At 48.9% G+C, this 27,491-nt stretch overlaps 1 protein-coding gene and 2 long non-coding RNA genes across 3 annotated transcripts in view; 1 reads left to right on the top strand and 2 right to left on the bottom strand.

Moving 5' to 3' along the window:
• LRP5 (LDL receptor related protein 5) overlaps window positions 1-7,643 on the bottom strand; it is a 138,142-nt gene extending 130,499 nt beyond the window's left edge. Inside the window, exon 1 of the mRNA XM_069066525.1 lies at window positions 7,358-7,643. Coding sequence (XP_068922626.1) covers window positions 7,358-7,412 — 55 coding nt within the window. The 5' untranslated portion in view covers window positions 7,413-7,643. The remainder of the gene's footprint in view (window positions 1-7,357) is intronic.
• Window positions 7,644-8,505: 862 nt separating this feature from the next.
• LOC138144938 (uncharacterized) lies at window positions 8,506-16,383 on the top strand. The gene is made up of 3 exons (XR_011164047.1): window positions 8,506-9,669; window positions 14,705-14,938; window positions 15,414-16,383. It is a non-coding gene; the product is annotated as an uncharacterized lncRNA (long non-coding RNA).
• An 8,062-nt stretch (window positions 16,384-24,445) lies between these two features.
• LOC138144699 (uncharacterized) lies at window positions 24,446-26,182 on the bottom strand. The gene is made up of 2 exons (XR_011164012.1): window positions 25,984-26,182; window positions 24,446-25,842 (listed from the first exon to the last, which is right to left on the bottom strand). It is a non-coding gene; the product is annotated as an uncharacterized lncRNA (long non-coding RNA).
• Between the last annotated feature and the right edge of the window lie 1,309 nt (window positions 26,183-27,491).

Genomic DNA, 27,491 nt, shown 5'->3' with positions numbered 1-27,491 from the left:
TCTCTCTCTCTCTCTCTCTCTCTCTCTCTCTCTCTCTCTCTCTCTCTCACTCTGTGTATCTGTACAACGGGATGGACATCGAAGGTAGCTTGGGGGAGGAAGTCTGACAGCAGATTGAGTGGCACTTGAGCTAACTCTGGATGAAAACCAGGGATTTCCTCGAGATGAAGAGGGCACGGATCCAGGCCCAGGGGTGGCTGGGGCAGAATCGGGGAGATGGAACCCAGTGGGCGGCAAACATCAAGCTAGTCATCGTGGCTGGACCACAGAGGAAGATTCACCCAGGGAAGACTCTGTGGGTCTTCCATAATGAGGGGGGAAGGCTCATTTTGTTTGGGCAGCATTATTTTCTCACTGGGAAGAGGTCCCCAAGGTACCCGGTCCCTCCAAGGAGGCACAATAGCAGCTCCTAGCTCTATCTTATCCCCTTGCCTGGGATCCTGAAAGGTCACCAGCCGGCATGTATCTCAAGGGATGTGACCTGAGGGCCAGACTCCTCCTCCCCCCAGCCACTGGTTCTTACTGCCTTTCCTGCCAAGAAGAGGATTAAACTAAGAGCAGTCAGGACATCTACGGGTGGGACTTTGGAAGGGCCATCTCACTCTGGGAAGGCCGGTGGCTCAGCAGCATTTCGAGCCTGGCCCCTCCCTCTAACCCGAGTTCTGTGTTCCCATTTCTCATCTCCAGGACTTTGCCCTGGCTGTGCCTTACACCTAGAAGCCTCTCTCTCCTTGACCGTGCTTCCTGGCTTCCTTCAAGACTCAGCTCCAGGCCGACCCTCTGCCGGCCTTCTTGGTGCCCCCAGCTTAGAGGCTTTCCCTTCTCAGAGCGCCATCCACCTCGTCTGCAGGGATCTATCATTTATGCAGCCATTTTCTCATCTTCTTCCCCATTTGTCTCATGGCTACATGTGTTCTTGCCTTACCAGAGCCTTGCACATGGGGTCAGGAAGACCTGGTCCAAATCGAGCCTCAGACACTTCCTAGCAAGTCACTGTGCCTCTGCCTGCCTCGGTTTCCCCATCTGTATAATAGGGATAATAACAGCAGTGCCCCTCCCAGGGCTGTGGCACAGATCGGATGAGATAATATTCGTAAAGCACTTAACCCAGTGCTTGGCACACGGTAAGTTCTATGTGAATCTTAGCTATTATCACTATTAATGACCTCTGTGGTCCCTTCCAACTCTGAATCTATGCCTGGAGTCCTTGGAATCAGGGTGCCCTGAATTCGAATCCTACCCCTGGCCTTTACACTGTGACCATGGTCAAATCACTTCATCTCTGTGCCTCAGTGTAAAATGGAGACAAGGACACCAGCAGTGGCCAGCTTACAGGGCTGATATGAGAGTTCAGTGAGAGCCGGGTCAGAGCTTGGGCCAGAAAACGGGCCCTTGTTATTGTGAGTACTGTTATTTCCCTCCCCTAGCAGGGAGGAGGCCAGGTTGGCAGGGCAGCCTGGAAAGGTCAGGGCCAGGCATCTGGGGCAGCCACCTGGGGATCAGCACGACCCAGTTCAGGAAGTACGGCCCCGCCCCATTGGCCACAGCAACCCATGAATCCATGTAGGAAAGCCTGCCGAGGTTATTATTAACAGGAGAGAGAATGCCCACACCCATGAAATCCCAGATCTTTTAAGTTGCAACATAATTCTTTTAACCACTAAGGAGCCTAAATTTATCCAGCTAAATTACAAAAAGAAATTCTCCCTCATAACAGACTAGCTCATGACTGGGGCTGGAGACAGACCAGTGACTATTTCTGCCAGAAAGAAGGGTTTTATTTGAGCCATTTGTAGACTGTCCTGGAACTTTTTATTCTTTAAGGCACATGATGGCCATTTACCATCGGGTCTTTGCTTCAGTATCCACAGAACCCCTGGCTCGAGAGGATGAATTCATGGAAAGAGAAATTGTCATAGATGGATGGATGATGCATGGGGCCCAGAGCAGAACTGAGGAGGAGAAGACCAAGTCACGTGAAAGTCATCGCATCCTTGAGGATTCAGAAGGCACTTTCCCATCTTACAGGACCTCATTCCAAATGCAGGAGGATCATTCTAGAGGCCACTTTTCTCCATACACAATAGTCCTCCTGAGAGGCTGGGGGCAGTGTAGGCTATCACAGACTGGCAGCCCTGCCTCCTCCCGAATGCAAGGCAATCCTGGCAATCCTCTTCCACCCAGAGTACAAGTTCACCCTGACTAGACAGCCAAATGTGATCCATAACATCCCAGGCTAAGAGAGGCAACAATGAGACTTTCCCACCAAGCTCCCAAAGGCAGCTAGTTTCCCATTGATCAGCTCACAAAGAATGTTAAAGACTCCATTAGAGCTGTCATGTCCCTTCCTCAATCACAACATGTGTTCCACGCTGTGGTCATTTTCTTGGCACTATGTGAGGAGAAATGCTACAGAGGGTTCTATTGGTGAGCCTGACGAGTGAGCCCTGGGGTTCAAAAGCTGGCCAGTGAATACACAGATGGTATAGGAATTTGGACTGAACCGAATGGAAGGCGCCAACCACAGCACCAAGGAAAAAGTGCTGAATTTCCCTCAGAATCCTGAGTTCAAATCCTAGCTCTGTCAATATTGGTGTAAATATGGGTCCCACTTTTAAATGAGAGGGCTGGGCTGGATGGCCTTGAAGGCCCCTTCTTCAGATCTGTGACCCCACACAGCACCTACAACACTGTAGTCTGCAGCCCACTTCTTGGCTGGCTCAGTGCCTGGCACACAGTAGGCCTGATGATCTGATGTGACTTTGTTCCCTTGATCTTCTGAGTCATTCCCTAGGCTGAGGCAGGAGCTGTTATTATCGCCACTCAGCAGAGAGGGATGCCCGGACATTCTCAGATTAAGTAACTTGCCCAAAGTCACAGGACTGCCAAGTCCAGCACAGCCTTGAGGAAAAGCTTACAAAAGTAGAAGGGCCAGTTAAGAGACCGGAAGATGAGCCCTAGAGAGAAACAAGCCTCTCTACAATCCCTAAACCACCGTCCTCCGGAGCAGGAGGGAAAGCATGCAAGCCTTATTGTGCCCATTGATCAGATGGACAACCTCAGAAAAGCAGCATGGCTCAGCCCAAGCCACTCAGCTAGAGCCGCAGAAGGGAGGCTGGAGCACAAGTCCTCTGCTGAGGGACCGCGCTACCATGGCCCCGGTTTCTCCAACCCTCCCCTGAACACTCTGGCCAAAGTGATATTCCTTTAAGCACACATCCAGCCCCAACTTCATTTTCTGCTGACATTTCAGGCATCTCTGGGCATCAAGTGGTCCAAATGGTGGCATTTGGGCTGTCTCCCACCTCTCCCCTGTGGTCCAGCCTGGCACGAGGCCTCGAAGTTCCTGTCAGTCTACAGTCTTGAACTGGCACTACCAAGAAGCTTGGCATGCTTTCTCTCTGCAAGCATGTGCGGTTTAACATGGTGCTGCCCATTCTCACACTGGGCCCCCTCCTTGCAACATCAGTTCCCATTTTCTCTCCCCTCTTTCTTTACTCGTGGACTGTGCTCTCATGTTGAGAGAGGCTCTCCCCTTCTCCTCTCAGGTTCAGCACATACACAGGAGTGGCCCCAGCTACCAATGGAATGCTTAACATGTGGGAGACTTTAGGCACCTGACCCTGCTGTGCTCCCAGCCTTGCTTGGGCTGTTGGGCTACAAGTCCTCTGAGGGTCCTCCCATCTATGATCAGTCAATAGAATTCAATCCAATAAATATTTATTAAGCACTAACTGTAACAGGGCTGGGTACTCAGAACTGAAAACCAAAATGTCTCTTTGCTCAAGGAATTTACATTCTACCAACATGTACAGAGATAAATACAAAGGTATTGGGATTGTTGGGGGAGGGGAACATCACTAAAGATTGGGAGGCTCCAGATAAGACTGAGCCTTGGAAGGAGGTAGGGATTCCAAGAGGTAGAGATGAGGAAGGAGAACATCAGGCAAGGGGGACAGCCCGGGCAAAGGCATGGAGGGTAGAGATCAGAACATGTCGGACCATGGATCAAAACCACAGGTAAGCTGGTCTGGCCACCGCACCACAACCCACAGAGGGCTCCATTCCCCTCCTATAAACCGGGCTAGTCACACTGGCTATGAGATCACCTGTCCCAGGACTTTGTAACTCAGTAAACAGCTTTCAAAGTCTTTTTATGCAAATGCCTGGCCACAAAACAGTGAATTGGGCTTAACAAGTGTCAGCATTCCCATTTTATAGATGAGGAAGCTGGAGCTCAGCACAACGAACTTCCTTGTCCAAAGTCTGTGTTAATAAGGAAGCCAGAGGTGGAGACAGGTTTTGTTCTGACCCTTGAGGATAGGAACACAGGTTACCAGACTGAGGATGTAGAAGGACCTCCAAGGCCAGTCTTGGCATCCTTTATGCAGCTGAGGAAAAGAGGAAAGGGACTGGCCCAAGGTCACACAATACTGGAGGTGTAGCCAGGATATGGCCCCAAGTCCTCTGCCTCCTGTGTCCAGTTCTCTTTCTCCAGATAGTACAGAAATGCCTGAGCCATAACCTCTCGCTCCGACCCCAGGAAAATCACTTCTCCTCTTTGGGCCTCAGTTTCCCCTCCAAAAAGGGGGATAGCAGTCACTATCATACGCACTTAACAGGTTGCTAGTGAATGCATCATGTTTTGCCAGTTTTAAGCCCTGCAGAATTCATGGGTGAACATTCAGGCCGAGCTCAAAAACAGGGGGGGGGCTTCCTTTACATCGGCTCGTTTCCCCCCCACCCCAACTTTTGGGTCCCTTTTATCTGTGCTCTTCCCACCTTAAAGTGTAACCTGCAGGGGCAGGGTGGCCAGGGGCTTTCTTCTTCCTTCTATATGGATCCCCTGAGATTGCTTACTACAATGCCTGGAACACAGTGAACACCTAATAAAAGCTTGTTACTGCCTGCCCTGTGAGGGAGGCACCACGGGTATGACTGTCCCCATTTTAGAGACTGCAGACTGATGCCAGAAGGGAAGCAACAGCTTCAAATCCCAGGCCTGGTGCTTCCTATCAGTGGCTAGATTGCCCCACCTGGAGTCAGCGGGACCTGAGTTCAAATCTGACCTTGGACAGGCACTAGCTGTGTGACCCTGGGCAAGTCACTGTACCATGTTTGCTTCAGTTTCCTCATCTGTCAAATGAGCTGGAGAAGGAAATGGCAAACCCCTCCAGTATCCTTGCCAAGAAGACCCCAAATGGGGGCACGGAGAGTCAGACACAACTGAACAGCACCTGCGTGACAGTGGTTGTCACTGCCGGATGATTGGCACACAGTAGGTGCCCAGCAAATGCTTCCTGAATGACTAATATGAGGAAATGGGCTTAAAATCAAAAACTAAGGTGGAAAAAACTGTCCCATGTGGCCCCAGGAGACTCCTGGTGGGGCCTGGCAGGAGGCTCTCAGGTGAGAAATTCCCACTGGAAGAGTTTGCCCCCACTCTTGGGGTGAGAGCACAGAGCCTCAGGAAAAGCTGGGGACCAGCAGCAGGTGAGGTCTCTCTGGATCTCTGTACTTTGAAGATACAGAGATAAACTTACTGCAAACTCTGAATCAAGTTCAGAAAAGGGCCCTTATATGCCCCCAAAGCCATTACCACAGATGCCAATGCTGGTCCTGGGCAAAGGCTGAGGACAGGAAGACCTCCAACCCCCAGCAGCAAGAGGAGGCCTGAACCAGGGGGGGATAGGGGTGCCCACTGGACCTGACCTAGGAGACTGTCCAGTGCCAATGCAGGTCCACAGCAGAGCACTCAGATGAAGAGACTAGCCCAAGGTCACACAGCCAAGAAAAGCGAGGTAAGTCGGCTGGAAGAGAAGCCTGCCCTTCCTAGTCCAAGATGGAAAGGTCTGGTTTTACGTCCCTCCCATGGGCTGGCTGCCTAGAGCCTCCAACCCAAGCCTCTGGGAGGCAGGCACCGAAAGTCTCCCAGACAGGGCCGGGTAGCCCCATTGTTCCCCACCCTGCTGCATCTGGCCACACCTTTTAGGTGCCCCAAACCTGGGTCTACACGAGTAAAACAGAGGGTGACTGGAGGTGGTTATCCGAGGAGTTACCCGGACCTTAGGGACCAGACTTCCCCAGACCACCGCTGCCAGCTTCTAGCTCACTCTGCCCTTGCAGACCAGACCACACTCTGGGCAAACCAGCGGGCCTCTGCCCTGCACCCTCCCTCCAAGCCCAGCCAGGCAGGCAGGGCTTCGGGACTTCTCTGGGTTCCTCAGCCAAGCCAGGGGAGGCTGCGGGGCAGGCGGGCTGCCTCTAGAAGGAGGGGCCCAGCAAGGGCTCCCAGTGCAACCCAGGCTCCCCATGTCTAAGGGGAGGGGGGCGGCGGAGACCGGGAGAGTGAGGTTTAGAAGAAGGGCACCGAACCCCGGCGACCCAGAGCCACGAGGAAGAGCAGGCGGCCAGAACTGGGCTGGGCGCCAGCGTGGGCTTCTTCAGCCAGCAGGTCCCTCCCTCCCCAGAAAAAAAAAAAAAGGCACCGACAGGTCGCGGGGGCACCCAGGCACCTGGAGGCATGTGGGTGGTGCTGAGCTCTCCACAGGTGCCCAGGGGTACCTGGCAGAGAGTCCTTCCTGGACTCCGCGGGGCGCGCACCTGGGCCACACCCCGTGGCACCCTGGGCCCTCCTCATGGGGGGCAGCACCCCCAAGCAAGGGGAGAGCGTGGGGTAGGAGCCCGGGCTGGCGGCCCCTGGCTTCCCTTCTGGCCCGGCCTAACTCAGGGAGAGGAGTCCCGCGGCGGCCTCCCCGGGACAGGCTGGGAGGAGGCTGGGACCTCCAGACAAAGGGCCCGGAGAGCCCCACTCTGGTACTGGCAGGGGCGGGGGGAGGCTGGGGACTTGTGTCGGCGCATAAAGTGTGTGAGAGGAGCCGCTCTGAGGCTTCCTTACTCAGAACTCCCCTGCTCCACCCCACCCCCAAAGGCTCCAGGCCGCCGGCGCGGGGCGTCCCAGGCCCACAAGCCAACTTCTAAGCTCAAGCTCGGCCCGGCCCGGCTCCTGCCCGAAAGTTGGCTTCTCGGCGCTGCCACCCGCCACCGGCTCCCTCTCCCGGCAGGCAGGCAGGCAGCAGGCCGGCCGTCCAACAGCCGAGCAGGTCCCAGCAAAGTTCTATTGTTTCAGAGCCTTTGCAGCACTCCCCAAAAAGTGAATGTGTGCCTATGGGGGATCTCCCGATGGGGGCCCGGAGCGCCCTCGTCCGCCGCCGTCCCCTGTCCCCAGCTCCAGGCTGGGCTGCGCTCCCTGGCCGCGGCTGGTTCCGGGCGATCGCGAAGCCCTGCGCTCTGTCCCGGCGGCCCAGGCCCGGCCAAGTTGGCCCCCAGGAGACAAAGCTTCGGGGGCCCCACTCACCTCCCGCTGGAGCCAAGTGGCTGCAGAGGACCAGCAGCGCCAGCAGAGACTCCATAGTCTGGCCCCGGCCCGGCCGCCTCACTCGGGCTCCATGGCGCGGCCCGCGGGGGCCCAGGTGTCTGCGCGTACCCCCGGGCGGGCCGGCCGGCTCCTGCTCGGGCACCCACTCCTGCTCTGGCTCCTGTGCCCGCTCCGGCTCCGGCTCCGGCTCGTGCGCCCCGCTGCCGGATCCCCAGTGCAGCTCGGCTCCCCCAGCGTGCGCTCCTGGCGCCCCGCGGCCCGCGCCCCCTCCCGGCGGGCCTCCCCCTAGACTCCACCAACCCAGTGGGAGGAGGAGGACGAGGAGGAGGGGGGAGGGAGCCTAGGCAGCTCTCCGCCCCCAGCTGCCGTGCCGGCCCCGCCTCCCCGCCTGCCAGTCCGCAGCTAGCGCGCGCTCTCGCGCCCACCGGCTGCCACCTGCCGGGCCTGTCACCCCGCGTCCGGCTGTGCTCCCAAGTGGACTTCTCTGCTGACCTCCAATCCCGCAGACCCAGCTGCCTGTTGAACATCTCAAACTCAGCTTGTCCCCAACTCCCCCCCCAAACCCTGCCGTCTTCTTAACTCCCGTTACTGTCCAGGGCACCGCTCTTCTCTCGGTCACCCCAGCTCCAAACCTAGGCACCAACTCCTCTCCCTCCCCTCCTCCACAGCCTCGCTGCTGCCAAGACCTGTCAGTGTTAACTGGGCAGCTCCACATGCCCGGCTCCGGCTGCTCCGAGGCGGGTGTCACAAGGTGCAGACCCTCAGACCCCTTGCTTGAACTATTTCTGTGGCATTTGGACAGGCCTGCCTGCAACAAGTCTGCGCTCTCCAGCCCACCCTCCACCCGGCTGTCAAAATGATCTCGCTGCAGCTCAGGTTTGACCATTCACAAAGCTCCAGTGACCTCGCAGCCCCTTGGAGATCCACTGGCAAATCCTCGGTCATTCGGCCCTCCTAACTTCACCTCCCACGTACACCTCATCCCAGCAGCCTCCTGGGGCTCCAGGACAACATTCCAGCATTTTCACTGGCGCTCCCCAGGCCTGGAATGCTTCCCCTGCTCCAGGCTTCCCTGCCTTCTTTCAAAACTCAGTTCAGATCTGCAAGTCTTCCCAAGCCCTCTTAATGGCAGCCCTTTTACTTGTTGATTTTCTCCAGTTAATCCTGTCGGCAGCTTATTGGAACATAGTCCTTGGCATATGCTCTCCCCATGATACCTGGAGAGCAAAGCCTTTACCTTTCTTTGTGTCCTTGCTGCTTAGTCCAATGACAGGCATACAGCAGGAGTTTAAGCACTTCTGACTGACCGACCCTGGGCCTGAGCTGGCCAGGCACTGCAGGCCTCCCAGGAGCCTTCCTAGAAGCTGCCCCAGCCTTCTGTTCTGTGGGGTCTCTGGCTAGACTCACTCTCTGCCCAATGAACTCCTGAACACTGGAGAACCATAAGCCATCAGCTGCTCAGAAGGCCCCAAAGATCCACAAGGGGGCTTCAGGCATTCTAACACCACGTGGAAGAGCCCATTCTCCCATTCACACCCCCCCACACACACACTGGCTAATCAGTGACCCATCGGGCAGTCAGTCAACCAACACTTATTGTTTACTTTGTGCCAAGCACTGTGCTAAGCAGTAGGATACAAAGACAAAATACAAAGCCAGTCGCTGCCCTCCCGGAGCGCAAGCAGTGGCTGGAGGGCTGAGGGCGGCACCGCCTACCCTGCTTTGTAGCACGGTCTCCTGGGCTTTTGGGGGATTACTGCAAACACTTGACCTTCCTGGAGCACCTGGATCAGCTGCTCCCCAAGGCCCCACTTCCTTTTATTGGCCAGGGAGCTGGGATTCGAACTCGAGTTCTCTTTCTCCCAGTGTAGGGCCTCCCCTGAACCTGTGTTGTCCTGTGCAACCTGAGCCCTCCCCCTCGGCCACTCCTCCCCTTTCTGGGCCTCTACCTTCCAGTCAGACTGGCTTTCTTGGTGTCCTCGCCTGGGACGCTCAGCCCTCTGGAGCCTTGGTGCATCTCAGTGTTGCCCGGGCACTGCCCAAATGCTCTCCCCCCTCACCTCCCACCGAGGATGCTTGGGCAGAGTGCTGGCCCCCCTTCTCTGGGAAGCCCTTCTTCATCCCCTCAGCTGCTAATGCCTTGCCTTGAGAAAGCCTCCATCTCCTACTGCAGCCATTTGTACACCTTCATAGGCATACATATAAAAGGAAAGCTCCCCCTACGATGTAAGCTCAGTGGACTCAGATCTCTTTGTACCTCAAGGACCTGCTGCCGCAGTGCCTGGTGCACGGTAGGCATTTCTTCTTTTTTTTTTTTTTTTTTGGTAGGCATTTCTTAAGCGCTGATTGATGGAGTCATGTGAACAAAGAAATGCTCAAGAGGATGAGGGAAAATGTTTAAAGAGAAATCTAGAATCCCCACCCCAAAGAAAGAGAATGTTCTTTGAGACTCAGAATCCCCAGACTGGAAGGAGCCTGGGAGGCCTCCCTGTCCAACAGGGATGAGGAGCCAGAAGGAAGCGGCAGGAGGACTTGGAAGTTTCAACCCTGAGAACATGTAAAGATGAGGCACCTTTGGCAAAAACAGGGAACTGAGGAAGAGGGGCAAGCGTCTGAAGGAAAGATAAGGACTTCTGCTTAGGTCGTATTGAGTTTGAGATGCCCACAGAACAGCCAATCAGAAATGCCCGAGAGGCAGCTGATATCACTGGAACGGAGCTCAGGAGAGAAGGGCCAGAGATAGAGCTGGAGGAACCATGTGTATTGAGAGGATAACTGTCCTCGTGGGACCAGCGATGAAATCCTGAAGGGACAGGAGAGAAAAGAGCCCTGGGGCACAGCCACACTCCAGAGCCAGCCCGGGTTGCCACGTTTCTTTTCCAGGATTTTTGTCTTGAACCAAACTGCCCAGGGCTTACAATGCTAGGCAATGTGGTGAAGACTGAGAGGAGGTAAGGGCAGGGCTCTAATATGATTTATCTGTCCAAAAAGTGAGGCCATACAGCCCCTTCAGTGGCCCATGGTAATGAACTCCCCTGACCCTTCCTTCCTTTCTTTTTTCCTTCCTTCCTTTCTTCTTTCTTTCCTTCCTTCCTTCCTTTCTTCTTTCTTTCCTTCTTTCCATGCTTCCTTCCTTCCTTTATTCTGCATCAAACTGGTTCAGGAAGGGGTCTGTATCTATGGGATCCTTGAGGAAATACAGATTTCACAGCTCATCGATCCAAGAATAGCTTTCTGAGAAGGTGGGGGGGGGGGGATTTATTTGAAAATGAAGGGCTCTAGCTAGGAGCAGACCTGTGATTTCATTGGTAAAGAGCATTCTCTAAACCAGATAAGGACCCTTCCTCTACCAACACAGCTCAGCACCTTTTCTCTAACTTGTAGTCTTAGAGAATGAACTGCCCAGAGGACTAAGGTTCAGCATCTCACAGCCCGAATGTGTAAGAAATGGGACTTGAACCAGTCTTCCCAAATAAAAAAACAGCCATAAAAACTGTAAATTAAAAAGAATAGCTGGTATTTATATAAGAAATATTTTGTAGATTAAAAAGTGACCTATGGGTATTTTCTCATTGCCCGAACCTATCAGGAAAGGGCGTCAGATCTCATTATCTCCATTTTCCAGATGAAGGCACTGGATAGTTAACATGTACCTGGGGCACTACTCGAATCCAGAGCCTCGCCTTAAGTAGATGAAGCCTTGAAATAGAAACAGTATGTTATGGGGAGCAGATGGGGTGGGGGATGAGTGAGATGCCTCCTTCCAGTCTAAACACTTGACAATGTTATGACTTTCTTTTCTTTGCCTTCTTTCTTTCTTTTTTTTTTTTTTAGGCAGCTTAGCATTAACAATGGGACACAGAGAGGAAAATTCCATTTGACTGGTCAGGGTGAGAAGGTTTTTTAAGTCTTTCCTTGTCCCCTGCTGGGCTCTTATAGACAAAACAACTAGCCTCCTAGGCTCTCGAGGTAAGCAGTCCTATTGGGGCACCCCCTGTCCACACCTGATTGTTGGGAATTCCTGGAATTATCCGGTGCCACTGGATTAGATGACTGGGTTTGGAACCCGAGGAAAGGAACCTTCTAGGAACATAGAAGACTTTGTCTAGCTCAGCAAATGGTTTTAGCCCTTGATCCCCATGTCACCAGGACCAAGGAGAATCAACAAACTAGACAGCAGCAGGCAGCTCCAGGATCCTGTCACTGAAGATGTTCTGTCTTCATCCAGTGCCTTGGGGCACAGGGCCCTCCCCTCCAGGGAAAGAGCGGCAATCACCAAACTGAAGAGCATTTCCCATCACTGTCATGGAAAGGGAACCCTGGCTATGGAGTTGGAATGCAGTCCAGACTCTGCATCCAGAGAGGTTCCCTTCTCCCATCTTCCGTTCTCTTTTATAAAATGAAGGGAATGACTGGGTGACCACCACAATTCTCCCCAGTGCTAGTGCCAGTGTTACAGATGCCAGAATTATGGCCCCAGGACGTGGATTCCAACTGCTCCCTCTTCCTCTACCTGGGAGGTCCCTGCCCTTCTCTGGCCTCAGGTCCCTCCTCTGTGAAAATGAAGGAGTTGAAGGATTTCTAAGGCTCTAAAATCTAGAATCTTGCACATGTACCTGACAAGTTTGAAAAGCACTGTCTAAAGATGAGCCCTGTGAGAGGCCTCCACAAAATCCCTGAAGGATGTCCCCTCTCCCAAGGCCAGACTGTCAGAACAACAGATTGAAAGCAGTGAGGGATCTCAGCCCTTTGTCCATGACAAGTCTTAGCTGTCAGTCAGTGGCCCTGGGCAGGTCAGGCGGATGCTCCTGAGAAGACACAGATTTTCCTCAAGCCAAGACTGTCTCCAGAAGGCCCCCGCTAGAGGTCACAGAACTAGATTTGGAAGGAATTATGTCTAGTTTAACCCCTCATTCTATAAATGATGAAATTGAGATCTCGAAACCCCAGATTGCACAACTGGTATCATCATCAAGGTTGGAGAAAACTCAAGTCCTCACTAAGCACTTGCTATGGACAAGCAAAAAGAAAGACAGTCCCTTTTCTCAAGGAGCTTCTGTTCTAACGGGAAGATAGCACATAGATCAGGGGAGAAAGTGCCCAACTGGGCACCTCACGGAGCCCAGAAAAGCTGGGGAGCTGGGAGAGGAGTGAGGAAGGAGCGAGGCCGGCCTGGCACTTCCTGGGACTGGACTTCTTGGAGGAACTCACCAATCAGAGGAGGGAACCCACTGGGTCACAGGCATCTTTCAGGGTGAGAAGACAGGACAGGCAGGAGCTGAGCAGGGAGAGGAAGGACAGGGACTGTTTCACTTTTGACTTTGCAGCCCAGCCCCTAGAATAGCATTTGAGGCATGCCTGGCATTTCAGAAGAGTGAATAATTGTTCAGTCTTGTCTGATTTTCTGTGACCCCATTTGGGGTTTTCTTAACAAAGATATTGGAGTGTTTTTGCCATCTCCTTCTTCAGCTCATTTTACAGATGAGGAAACTGAGGCAAGTAGGGTGAAGGGAGAGCTCCTTCATTCTGCCTTAGCTGGTGCATATTCTCCTAGATACGCCTTCTCTGAGGTCTGTTTTACCTCCAATTTGGATAAATGGAGCTTTTTTTTTTTTTACTAAGTGCTGTGTGTGTTCATTGTGGAACTGGTATTTGGGGGAAAGGGGTGAATCTTGGATACAGAGTTTGGGGTCCTCTTTCCCCCAGTTTAGTGAAACAATGATCAGAAGTTGGCTTGGGGGGCAGCTAGGTGGCGCAGTGAGTAAAGCACAGACCCTAGAGTCAGGAGGACTCAAGTTCGGTTCTAGCCTCAAGACACTTAAGACCCCCACAAAAAAAACTAGCCGTGTAACCTTGGGGCAAGTTACTTAACCCCAATTGCCCTCCAAAAGGAAAAAAAAAAGAAGTTGGCTTGACCCAGGCTCAGAAGTGGGGAACCTGAAGCCTTGAGGCCACACTGGCCTTTGGGGTCCTCAGGTACAGCCTTTTGACTGAGTCCAAGTTTTATAGAACAAATCCCTTTATTAAGGAGATTTGTTCTGTGAAGTTTGGATTCAGTCAAAGGGCCCCACTTGAGGACCTAGGGGGCTACATGTGGCCTTGAGGCTGCAGGTCCCCACCCCTGCCAGGTTATATCTCCTAGATTAACTACATTTAAGGGAGAAAATGGATATCACTGCAGCCCAGTGCCGCCTCTCTCTGAGGAGGACAGAATGGCAGCCTCTGGCCCCAGGCCCCAGCCCAGCCTCCTCCTTCCCCTCCTGGCAAGAATTAAAGTCTCCCTTGGAGGAGGTGGGGAGAGAAGAGGTTGAAGACACTAGTTCTGTTGCCCCCCCCCACCCATGCATTTGAACCCAGGTTTTTCTGATTCTAAAAGCCAGCCCTCTGTGGACTTCACCGCCTAACTACCAAGTTTTCTACTGTCTTACTGCTCCTGGAAAGGCACTGTAGGGTCATGGGGATAGCTAAAGTAGTAACCTGGCAGTGCTGGGAAGCCTGGGTTCAAATCCCACCTCCAACCCATCCTGGATGTGTATCTACAGAGAAATAATTTAATCTCTCAGCCTATCCTTAGAAGGTGTCAACCTGCATTGGTAGAGGGACTGTCCTCTCCAGAGTCCCCTATACCAGTGATTTCCCAGTCCTTATCTATCCCCTATTATCCTCCTTTGACAAAGTAAATGACTCCTCCAGGGTCACATAGCTGGATTGCCAGAATGGAGGTGGGGGTTAGGTTGAGAAGCCTGGTATATAGTAGGTGCTTAAGAAATGTTTAATGACTATACCCAGTTGTGGAGAGGATTCCTATTCAGCTACAAGAAGACTGGGCAAGTCCCTGAGGTCCCTTAAGCTTGGACCCTGCATTAGGCCTTGGCTATGCTGCCCTAGGAACCTGGGAACCAGGAAAAGAGAAGGACCCTTGTGAAGGACCAGGGCATGGAGAGGTCAGGTGTTCCATGGCCCCCAGTCAAGGGCTCCAGCCTAAACAGTGAGAACTAAATCCCAACAGGGCAAATAAGAAAGTTGGTTTGCTCAGTGAATTGGGAGTGAGAGGAAGGTGGGGAGGGGTCAGCTGTCCCAGCTGTAGTAAGGGGAGGGGCCATCCAGGGTTTGTAAATAGCTGGTGACAACTGGCTTGGGGCTGGCCACTGTTTGGTTTTGCAGCTTCTGCAGGGAACTGACAGGCATAGCTGGCCCCTGGGTAGGAGCACAGCTTTGATCTTGGGGGGAGGGAGGGAAAAGTGGAAAGGGGTCTGGCCTGGGAGGAGGCTACTGGAGCCTGGGCACTGGGGGTCTGCTAATCCAACCCTCTCCCCTCCTCTCTAGGGGTCAAGGCCTGCTGCAGACTAGTCGGATCAAGGAAGAAACAAAAGGTCCTGAGACCCAAAGCAGTCTTAACAATGAATTTATGGAAAGAGAACAAAGCAGAAGTGAGCCCTCCTTGGGGCTGCCTGACCAGCACAGAGGGGTCTGCCCTGTCAGCAGTCAACACTCCTAAAGGCATCCAGACTCGAGTGTGTCTCCACATGATCTACTAAATCCTTATGACAACCCTGGGTGGTAGGTATTATTATTATGCCCATTGAACAGATGGGGAAACTGAGGCTCAGAGAGGTACCTTGATCAGTCCAGCATCACACAGCTAGTGACTACCTGAGGTGAGATGATACCTTCTGGCCCAGCTGAAGTGGGATGAGATCGAAATGGTTGCCCATCCTTCACCCTGGCTCATTCAGCCACTGTTTCCTTTGATACCCAGCAAAATGGCTACCACAAACAGAACAATCACTTCCTCAAAACTGACAAAACACATTCCCTACCCCCACCCTCTGAGGGAAGTTGAGCTGGACTTGCTCTCTTCATATGGCAGTTCAGGAAACTGAGGCGGAGTATTTAAGTGACTTATTGTAATGGTTACTGGGATAGATCTTCCCTGCTCATTAACAGGCCTCACATGGAGCCCATTAAGGGAAGCTTGCTTAGGGGAGGCTTGCTTGTAGGGAGGCTTTCACACCTTTTGCTAATTTCTAATTAGGTACTGAGTCGGGAATGTTGTGATACCTTCTGGCTCTGAGGTGTAAGGGTTATGGGATTTAAAGATCTTCCATGCCCCATTGGACTTACTGACATGGCAGGAAGGGGCGGAGCAAGAGGAAGCGGAAGCCAAACTAGAGTTCCTGCGGTGGCTGGTGGTGGTGGCGACGACGGCGGCAGCAGCAGAGGCAGCGGCAGCGTGAAGCCCTTTTTGAGTCAGCCAGAATTTCTTCTAAGGACTCCTGCTGAGGACTGCCAGGGGCCGGAGCTGCTGGGAGCGAGCTTCCCAGACGCTGGGTGGTTGCTGTCAGTGGGGAGAGGAGGACCTTTGCCTGAGGTAGCCTGTTCTGTTTTAAAGGCTTGAAAATGTGGGTGCTTTCTACTTTATCTACCTGTGCCAATGTCATAACTACTCTGATGACTTTCACTTTCTGGTTTTGGGACTCAGTCTTTTGGTATCTTAATAAATTTTCTAGTTTATTCCCCCATATGGCAAGCATGATGTATTTTGTGATGGATAATTATATCAGCATATCTGTAATCTCCATAGGCATTGTGAATATGGCATTGCTGATACAGAAGGGTATATATATATGTTGCTTTGGGGGCTTACTTAGGAGAAGGATCTTGTGATTCCCTGGTTGAGATTCTGAGTGGATGTATGTTCAGAGCTCCCCCACTGCTCAGATGCAAAGGCTGTCTCCGTCCAGGGATGTATGTAAAGTGTAGCTGATTCAGGCAGTCAGAGCCCTGTCTGTTGGTCTTTATTTCTCTGAAGTTTAGGGTGCTGACTTTTCCCCTGAACTAGTGAATGTAATTAAAATTATGTAATGTAATTAAAAAGACTGCTGACCCCTTAAACAGCTACCTTTCCTAGTAAAGCAGATCTAAGAACCTGTGCCAGTGGCCATCCCGGGGATGCCAGTTATCTTAGGACACTTACCTAGGAACACCCAGGCAGTCTCCTCATGACTCTCCCCCAGATGTTCTGAATCCAAATCTAGTGCCCTCCCACTGACCCACACTGCTTCCATAAAAGCCAGTTTCCTCATAATGCCTCATGGTTCCTCTTCCCCCAATGCAAACCTTCCTCACTTGTTCCACTCCGCCTAAAATGTCTTTAACAGGTTTTTTCTTCCACAGAGATAACAGCTGAAAATTCATTAGCCCAAGAAACGTAAGATATTGGTTTAAGTTCACACTGAAGTGTAAATGGCTGCTATCAGCTAGTTTCCTGAAATCACATTTCATAGAGAGAAAGATGTCAGAGAAAGTGGAGTCCATGAATGGAGAGGACAGGGAAAGACAGAGAAATCAAGGGGGGAGGGGGGATGACCTAAAAACATGTGCTCTTTCACAATTTTCCCTGAAAGGGGAGTCCTGAGCAAAACTTAGGTATTCTATTAATGTTATTTTGGTCAGTCAGTCAACAAGCATTTAAGTCTACTACATGTTAGACGTGACTGAAAAAATGACTCAACAACATTACATGTCAGGCACTGCTAAATGCTGAGTTACCCACCCTATTGAGGGACACTGCAAAGATTCAAACTGGGATTTTAGCAGGGTGATGGGGAAAGCACCTTGGTACATGGTTGGTGGAACTATGGTTCTAATGTTTTGGAAAGCAATTAAACGATATGAGAGTCACAACAGTTTTTACACATGCTGACTGCTATTTCATTGCTGAGACTTGATTCTAAATATCTTGTGAAGGGAGAGGAGGAAGGGAGATGAAGGAACTCTCTGGAGGAAAAGCAGTCATACCTCTATTTTTTATTTTTAAAATTTTAGAATTAGCCATGTGTCCAGAGATCAAGAGAATGGTTGAACTGTGGTTTAGAGCCATGGAATGGAGCTAGATGGAGCTGGAAAACCCCACAGGTATGAAAAGAATCCCAGTCTGCCTGTTGGACAGCTCCACCAGGGCATCCTAGAGGCATCTCCAACTCAGTGTGAGCCAGGCAGAACTGGCATCCTTCCTCTTAAGATTTCCCTCTTCCTAACTCCCTTTTCATGTTCAAATCCTTCCACCTTCCTTCCTTTCTTCCTCCATCCTTCCGCACACTCAGGTTTCCAACCTTGGTGTCTTCCATAGCTCTTCCCTCCACCACATCCAGGTAGACACCAACTCTAGCTCTATAACACTCTTCTCCAAACGGCTCATCTGGGCCCCTTTACCCTTGTCTGGGTGACTGCAATAACCTTCTCATTGTCCCTCGCCTCCAATTTCTTTCCTTCCTTGTCTGCCCTCCACAAACCCACCTCCCTTAAATATACGTGAGCACAGTTCCAGACTTATATTCAGACAAATTCATCTGTTTGGCATTTAAATCTCTTCACAATCTGACTCCAGTCCAACTTTATTTGGGAATATAACCCTGGGCTCAAGGCTATTTGCATAAGACTCTCCTCAGTGGTGGGGAAAACTTGTATTCAGTGCTGATGATTCATAGCTGAATGAGCGTCTGAGCTGGTGAGAGCTTGGAAGAGGACAGACCTTGATTTTCTGGCTTTTATGTTTGAGAGCTTTACATGGTTCTCCTTCAGAGAGAGGTCCCAAAAAGAGAAGCTCCGAGGAGGAACCGAAACGAAGAGGAGCTGGTGACTTGAGCATGTCCCTACTCCAGGACTGCCTCAGTACAGGCTATGGGAATTTCCTCTAGGGTGAGATCAGGGATTCTGTTGCTAGCTCTACTCTGTCTCTTTCCATGCTTCTCTTTTGTTTGTAGTGGGATAACTCATTCATTTTGTTTATGGTCTGATATTTATTTATTTATTGTCGAATCTACGTGACTTTTCTGATTTTGCCATTATTTGTTAGCCATGATGCATAATTGGCATTTGGTGGGGAGGTGAAACCTTGCAATATATCTTGGGGTACTCCTTCATTAAAGGAGTAGGGAACCGTGTATTTTGAAGCCAAAAATTATTTCCCCTAAACTAACAATACTTAGGGTGGCAGACATACATTCTACTCGGTACCCCCTCCCTGAAGAGAGGAGAGAGAAGTCAGGCTCATATCCCCCATCCCCAGCTCACCTTCTGGCAAGAATCAAAGTCCTGCTTGAAAAAGGGTGGATCAGATTATAAGAATGCCATACATATAAAGTAAATAGAATATTTGCTGCTTTGAATAAAAAAAAGGGGGAGGTGAATGGGGGAACTCTAGAAATACTTATTCAAGTTTCCCTTTGAACTGCATTTAGACAGACCCTGGGGATGTCCACATAACTCATAGCCAACACACATACCTTACATTAAATTTTCATTTTTATTATGAATTCAATCAACAAAAACAAAACATTGCAAAATATTGGGTTTAATTTTTTCTATTGGAAATGTTAAGTTTAGAAGGAAGAGGGAAATGAGAAAATGTAAGAGAAAGGAGAGGAGGAAGAGAAAAAAGAATGAGAAGGGGAAGGAGGAGAAGGAAAGAGAAATGGAAGTAGAAGAGGAGGAGTGGGATAGGAGAGGAGTAGAAGGCAAAGGAAGAGGAGGGATGTAATGGGAATGGGAATTTGAAGATCTTCCCTGCCCCTTGTATTTGCAAGCAAACAGGTATTTAGCACTTAGCTCCAAGTTCATGATTGTGTCAAGTATTAAGAGCCAGAACTTGTGAATCCCACAGTGGGATGGCCCTGTTGATGTAACAGGAAGGGGCAGAGCAGGGAGGAGCTAATACCATATATAAGGAAAAGCCCAAGCTGAGAAAGGCCAGAACTTCTGGAAACGAACATATGGAGGCTGGGCTGCTACTGCTGGAGAGAGAGAAGAGAACAGAGAACTGAGAAGAGAAATGAGAACTGAGGACTGAACTGAGAATTGAGAAGAACTGGGAGGAGGCATGGCTGGGGTGTCAGTACTTTTTCTGTCTGTTTTGATGTTACTTTGTCAGATTCATCTGCTGACAGAGGATGATGCTGTTGTTACAGAAGCCCTGAAACCTTGCTGCTGGTTCAGAAGCCCTGAAAGAGGATTTTCTTGTTGTATGTTTACAGAAATCTTAGAGGAGGGTCTTGTTGATGTTTTCAGAGGTCCTGGGACTATACTGATGATTTGTGTTGATTCTTCAGAACTTGTTGTTGGGTCTATGTTAATTTCTCAGGCAGAAAATGAATTGATGAGGATGCTGGCAATGTGTTTGAACGTTATTGTGGCTTTGTTAAGCTTTGTCTTCCCAGGAATAGAAGCTGTGAAGGATTTGAGGTGGACCAGACACTGTGAACTTCAATATGGAACAGGAATTGCACAAGAAGCTGGACAAAGAACTGAGAGCTGTCTGACTTTGAACCCAGGTGGCAGTTGGATAGATTCCAGCAGGACCTGGGACATTGGAAGAGGAACTGTGGAAGCTGAGAGCCTGCCTCAGAGTCAAGATGAAAAGACCTCTCCTTGGATATATAATGCAAACTGAGAAAATCATGACTTGTTGTACCCAAACCTGAATCACATGTCACCTGATTTGGAGCCCACCATTAAGTCCCTTTATATTTGTCTTTGTCTCTATCCTAAACCCTATAACCACTTGTAATAGCTTAAAGGCATAGTCCTGGGTAAAAGTGAATCACCCAAGGCATAGTCCCCTGCTCCCTTATCTCTCCCTGAATTATTACTTCCCTAAATCAGTAAGCCTTGAAACAGCATTTTGTATAAGTGTTATGGTGCAAGTCTGTATAAAGATCATGGAGCAAGTCTATCCCATGCAAGAGACCACCTTGTTCTGGGATGCTTACCAAGCAGGGTCCCCCACACCCTTTACCCAGAATATGACCCTCGCCTGTTCCATGATCCCAGCCTGTTCTGGGAAATTCCACTCCCACTGTGCCCTCCAACCTGTACCCTACACCCTGTTCTAGGAGGGACCCCTGTCACAAGGAAGATAACACCCTTGTACCCTTGCGCCATGATTCCCAAATTAGCCCTGAGCTACAGATCCAATCAATGGCTATTCTTGGCTTCTGCATGTCATTGCTTATGCTAGCTCCCCTCCCCAATTGTGGTTTTTGCCTTTATAAGCATTGTATGGTCCCTCATTCTGGACTGCCTGATTTGAGTGTATACTCTGGGCAGTTGAGCTTGATCAATAAATCCACGCCTAAATTTACCTTGCACCCAGGTCTCGGTCTAGCTCTTATTCTCTTCACAACAGACTCACTGTGGCTTAGGGGTGCAGAACTCTGATCTTTGTACTTTGTGTCAATTAAGGAGGCTGGCCTCCTTAAGGATGATTGAATTAAGGACTTACTAAATGATTGTATTACTAAATGAATGTTATCTTTTGCTTAAAACTATGTGACCACTTTGGTGAAAACTATGTGGCCACTTTAGTGATAAGTTCTTATGTAATAACATTGAGAATGCTGTACTTTGATTTCTGTGAATGTTTTGTCTTAATTTATTACTGAATATAGAGTTCAATATACACTGTAATCAGAGCCTTGAAAGCTGCTCACAGCAGCAATCCTCTGAAAAGCTGCTCATGATTGGCTTTACAAGAGAAGAGAAAATGAAAAAGGAGAAAGGGGAAAGAAATACAAGGAGAAGATGGAGTAGGAGAAGGAAAGGATGGGAAGGTGTAATGGAAATGCAAATTTGAAGATCTTCCCTGCCCCTAGGCCCTTTGATTGGCTTAAGAAACTCTGAGAACCTTCCTTGATTTGAAAATATACTCTGCTCCTAATAGGCTGAATGTGGTCACATGGAGCCTGTGGCAGGAGGCTTGGTTTTCAGGAATGCCCACACCTTGATGCTGTGATTGGGCAGTGGGTCAAGAGGGTGGTTGGTTATATTCTCTGACCCAGCAGAAGGCTATATAATCCCTGATGTGAGGCTTTGCTTTGGGGCTCACTTTGAGAAGTGTTCTGTGATTTGATCAGATGAGACTCTGGGAAGCCGTTGTTGAGAGCCCCCCGGCTTTGAAAAACCCAGATGTTGATTTGGTATGGATGTAATGGTTGGGCAGTTTGGAAACCTGTCTACTTGATCTGTTTCTCTATCTTGATAATTCTGTCTGTACACTCTGAAGTTCGGGGTACTGACCTTTTTCCCCTGAACTAGGTAAATGATATATATTTGACTGATTAAAGTAAGCTTGTTAACCCATTTTGAGTTGCTTTCCTTTAACAAAGCAGATCTAAGAAGCTGTGGTGGCAGCTACCCTGGGGGTGCTGGGGTGTTTGCTGCTATGGAAGGGAAATAGGAGAGGAAGCAGTAGGAAAGGGGAAAGGAAAAGAGGAACTGGAAGAGAATGTGGCAGGAGAAAGAGAAAGGAGGAATAAAAGGGAGGGAAGTTCTCCCTTATAAATGTGGCTGTGTTTTTCTCTGTAGCCAAGCCAGTGCCTGTGGCCATGCATCTCATCGACAAAGTTGACCCACTCAGACAGACACTATGGGAATGGTGGTTCACCAAGGTCTCTTACAAGCTAACATTGAGCTATTTAGGAGTCACAATTTAAACCAGGGGTAGGGAACCTGCAGCCCCAAGGCCACATGTGACCCTCTAGGTCCTCAAGTGCAGCAGCCTTTGGACTGAATCCAAACTTCACAAAACAAATCCCCTTCATAAAAAGATTAGATTTGGGCAGCCAGGTGGCACAGTGAGTAAAGCGCCAGCCCCGGAGTCAGGAGGACCCAGGTTTGGTTCCAGCCTCAGACACTTTACACCTACACCAAAAACTAGCCATGTAACCTTGGGCAACTTACTTAACCCCAATTGCCCTCCAAAAGGCAAAAAATAAAAAGATTAGATTCTATAATATGTCCATTCAGGCCCTTCCCTGCCATCTCACACTCATATCCAAGAGACAGAGCACCACTAGGGAGAGGTGTCTTGGGTGTCCACATCTACACAGTGCTAGTCCTACTAGACATTAACTGCCAAAAGGGAGGAGTAAGTCATAGCACTGAGGAATGAGCAGGTATGAACAAGGCTCTTGGACACCGTGCCCACAGAGATCAGCATTTGTCTGGAAGATGGTAAATACAATGAGAATGGGCTAGAGAAAGGCAGGGAGGGAGAGAGAAAAATTTGGGACTCAAAATCTTCTAAAAATAAATGCTAAAAATTATCTTGACATGTAATTGGGGAAAAATAAAATCCTATTTAAAAGAATGGGACCAGTCCTTAAAACATGTGCAAATATTCCCCTCCTAGCTCCTCACAGAGGTGAGAATAGAGGTGAATCTTATGATGGGGGCTAAGTGAGATAAAGAGGTATAGAAGAGGAAGCTCTTGGTCAGTGTTCAGTGAACGAGGAGGCAATGTTCTCAGCCAAGAGAGTAAGAGTAGAGAGAGATTTAAGGAGGGATGACAAGGTTTGGAAAAGTGGATCTGGTGAGTGGCAGAGTGAATCCATTAGGAATGTATAAAAGTATTGCCTTGCTGCAGGTTGGGCCCTGTTGAGAACACAAATTTGTAGTGGGCCTAAAGGAAATTATTTTGAGCTGAGTCTAGAGATGCAGGTGGAGCAAGATTATGGAGACACAGGGTAGTTGGATTACTATCCAGGAGGATCACACACCCAGTAAGTATCTAAACTGGCATTTGAACTCATATCCTCTTGAATTCAAGTCCAGGATACCAGGCTGCTTTCTCTAAGAATCTGTATTTCATCTGTGTGTAGACATCTACAGAATCCCAAAACTGGAATGGATCTGAACAAAAACCCCCTTGATGCCATCCCTGACGAGTGGTTCTGTGGCTTGTTTAAAGTCCTACACCACATCCTGGGCATCCCCATCCTCCTTGGGGCATCTCTTTTTGTTCAAGAGTTTTTCCTTGTACTGAAGAGAAACTTTCCCACTAATTCCACAGTTACCCTCCAAAGATTTTAGGTATGAAGTCCTTTTGTTGAGTGTTGTTGTCTAGTCATTTTAGTCATGTCTGATTGTTCGTGGCCCCATTAGAGGTTTTTTTGCCAAAGAGATTGGAGCAGTCTGCCATTTTCTTCAACTCACTTCACAGATGAGAAAACTGAAGAAAAAAGATTAAATAGCTTGTCCAGAATCATACAGATAGTAAGTGTCTGAGGCCAGACAGGGGCAGCACTACCCACTATGGTGCCATCTAGCCACCTCTATTCATTGGTAGCCAATGCATAAGGGAAATTTAATAGAGATTTTTTTTCATGTGTTTGTTGCTCATGAAAACATTGTGTTCACACAGATGTTTCAAGGGCTGCACATCAAATGAAAATTTTCTAAAAATGAAATAACTTTGAGGTTCTTCCAGCATTCAATCTTCCAAAAAAAAAAAAAACCGTACAATTCAGCAAGATCTGATTAAACAACTGTTAGTGTGATCCCCATGACTTAGAACTTTCAGTTCTCTCCTCTAGCAGTCTTTTAATATGTCTGGTTCTTTTTATTGGGCAGGGAAGTCTAAGGTAAGATAGCAAAGGTGATGGGAACTTAAGACACAAAGAAGCTTAGTGTTCAGGAAAAGGGAGGTGACAGTCCCCCTGCCCTCGGCCCTCATCAGACCACCAATTGCATGGAATCTTATGTCCAGTTCTGGACCGGGCCATGCAAGAATCAGGGATGTTGGGAACTGAGGCTATAAGCAATCTTCAGGTATTTGAAGGACTCATAACTAAGATGGACGTAATTTGTTCTGCATGGCCCCAGGAGGCAGAGCTAGAAGGAAATGAGGGAAAATTTCAAAAGAGGCAGATACAGACTAGGAATGCCATGTAGATGCATTTCCTTCCTCCCTTTCCACTTCTAGATCTGAGGATAGTAATCAAATCTACCCTGCCATTTCTAGAGAGGATCATAGAGAGGATCCTGGATTCAGAAGACCATGCCCATCAACTGCTCTGTGACTGGATTCATAATCCTTGTGACATCCCCAACCATAAGATCCCACCCTAGCCACCACTCCCCTAGTGTTAGTATTCCCCTGTAAGTTCACCGAAGGCAGAGATGGTCTTCCTGCTTATATATATGTATATATACACACATATATATCGTGTTTCCCCGATAATAAGACACTGTCTTATTATTTTTTTGGACAGAAAAACACCAGAGGGCTTATTTTCAGGGGAGGGCTTATTTTAATGAACATTGACAGCAATTTTAATAAACAGGTAAATGTGAACAAAAAAATGTACCTTTATTCAATAATGATCATGTCATCTTCTTCAACAACATCGTCATATGTGTCCATACCCTGAATTCCATCCTGGATGTCTTGCGCCTCCATTTCCTTCAGAATAAGTGGACCCAATCTGTCATGTCCAGCAATATATATCTCTTTAAATGAATATGTCTTGTCCAGGTAACCTGCTCGTAGTGCCTTGGCGACACAGCTGTAAGTAATTTTATCCCATGACTTCTTCACCCAAGTCACAACTTCTTGCAGACAGGGCTTCACAAAGTTTCCACGCTGATTTCTTTCCATTCTATTTTCAATGTAATCATTGACTTCCATGTGCAAATGGTCCTTGAATGGCTTCTTTATTGCAATATCAAGGGTCTGGAGATAGGCAGTCATTCCTGCAGGAATCATTACTTGATCTATTCTTCTCTCTGCAAGGAAGTTCTTCATTTCTTTAGCGCGGTGAGTGCTGGCTGAATCCCAGACTATCAGACCTCTTTGGTTACCTCGCATAACAAGTGGCAGCATTAAATCAACCCACTTTCTTACAGTATAATAGCTTGTGTACACCAGGCTTTTTCGGTTTCAAGAGTGTAAATGCCAGATACACGTTCAATCTTATCTTTCTTGCCCTTACTGATGATTAGAGGTGTGGCTTTCTTTCCATCCAAACGAATTGCCAAAACACAGGTGACCCGTGCACTTTCATAGCCAGTGGTGGGAATGTAGATTGACGTTGCACCCCTGTGATGAATTGTTGTTTGAGATCCTTGTCCCATAAACACTGCAGTTTCATCCATAGCAATCATATTGCAGGTTTGGTACTTGGAAATGTCGATCCTATCAATAAAGGACTTGAATGCAAGTGCACGTTTAATAACTTCAGCATCTTCCAGCTTAAACAGTGTTGTTGATCTTCTTACATAGGGACAGTTCATACCGTTGAAGGAAACCATCCAACCAGTGTTGTGATGCTTTGAATCCTTCTGAGACCATTTCAAACTCTGGTGCCATTGAAAGGGCAAATGCTTGAATATCAGCCCTGCACACAACCAAGGCCTTTGCTCTCCTGTCAGCAACCCATTCACCAATGAGGATCTCCAAGTCAGGATAAGGTATAAGGGCTGCCGACCTGATCCAGACCTGCGCTTTTTCCCTTTTCCCTCATCCACCTGTTGATTGAGGTTATTATACTCTGCTCTCCATTTTCTGACCATTCGAAGATCCAAAAGTTTTTCTTTACAGAAAACTGCAAGATTCTTGCCATGTGACTCCTCTACAATTGCTTTCTTATACTCAACAGCATAGCTCTTCCTTTTTGTACTCATGTCTGGGGGTCAAAACAGACAGAATAATAAAATTATGACCATCAGTCCTTCTTTTCACTCCATCATGCCCCCTGAGTTCTTCTTTTTTCCTCCATCATGCCCTTTTTATCCTCCATCATGCCCCCTCACTCCTGCTTACATACCGGGTTTTTATGTTGTCCTGCCTCAGCTCTCCTCCGTAGCACTGCTCTCAATGGCGCCAGCAAGCAAATCACTGGGGAAGAACAGGATGACGCGCTCACTGCTGCAGCTCTGATTGGATGCAGCTCGGAGCACGGCGTGCGTTTCACCCGGGGTGGGGACGGTGCATACAGAGGGTACCGTAATGTAGCATGTAGGGCAGGGGATCACCTTCACTACAGTAGCAATCTCAATAGGGCTTATTTTCGGGGGAGGGCTTATTTTTGAGGAATCTTACACAGTAAGGGGAGGGCTTATTTTTGGGATAGGTCTTATTATCGGGGAAACACGATATATATATTTGCTTTTTGGAGGGCAAGTGGGGTTAAGCAACTTGCCCAAGGTCACACGGCTAGTATTTTGTGCGTGCGTGTGTGTGTGTGTGTGTGTGTGTGTGTGTGTGTGTGTGTACGCATGTGTGTTAAGTGTCTGAGGCCTGATCCGAACTCAGGTCCTCCTGACTCCGGGGCTGGTGCTCTACTCGCTGCACCACCTAGTCGCCCCCCTGCTTGTATTTCTATCCCCTGCATCTAATAGGTTGTCTTGTACAGAGTAAACACTTATTACTTTTTCATTCACTTATTTAAAAAAAAAACAACCTAATAGTCACGGTCATCTCAAAGTGAGAGGGGCTGCTTCTGAAGATGGTAGGTTGATTCTTACTGGAGAAATTTCTAAGGAGAGGCTAGATGACCATTTGCCAAGAAAGTCATAGAAGGCATTCTTCTTCAGTTATTGGTTGAACTAATTCAAGATCAAGACTGGCCTATTGTTCTGGTGGAGGAGAGATTCGGGCTAGACAATAGAAAAATTAGGTGAATTCATAGTTGATTGAAAGGTCAGACCTCCAAAGAATAGTAAGTTAAGGCTTAATGTCAACTTGGATGTGACCAGTGTAGAGCTCCAGGGTTCTAGGGTTGGCCTTGTCCCATTCAATAGTTTACCAGTGACTTGGGTCAAAGGATAGAAGGCAAGCTCCTTAAGCTTGCAGATGTACAAAGGGCTGGGTGGATAGCTAACGCAGTGGATGAAAGTCAGGATTCTAATACATCACAAGTGTTTCTAGCATTGAGCCAGATCTACTAAGACAAAATTTAATGGAGATAAATGTACACCTGGCCTCAAAACAACCAGCTTCACCAGTACATTATGGAGGCTGAAGTGGAGAGCAATTTGTCAAGCCCTGGGAGGGAACTACAAGCTTACCAATCAGTGAGATAAGACAACTAAAAACAGGTGACTTTGAGTCACTGTTACAAGGTAGTGTTCAGGTGTAGGAAGATATTATTAAGAGTATTGTTCTCAGTTCTGGGTACTACATTAAGATTAAGAAGTACGTTGATGGACAAATGTCAGATATTATAAATAAGCTGGAAAGTGTCCCAATGAAGGCAACCAGGAGGGTGAAGAGGCCTGTCATATCCTGAGGACTGAAGGTCAAGTGTGGAGGCAGGAAGCGCCTCAGTCCCTT

This window comes from Petaurus breviceps, unplaced genomic scaffold (genome assembly GCF_028583685.1).
Source record: "Petaurus breviceps papuanus isolate PSGF00001 unplaced genomic scaffold, PetGlider_PUasm1.0 90721, whole genome shotgun sequence".
Lineage (NCBI taxonomy): Eukaryota > Metazoa > Chordata > Mammalia > Diprotodontia > Petauridae > Petaurus > Petaurus breviceps.
This window is presented reverse-complemented; position numbering and strand designations above follow the sequence as displayed.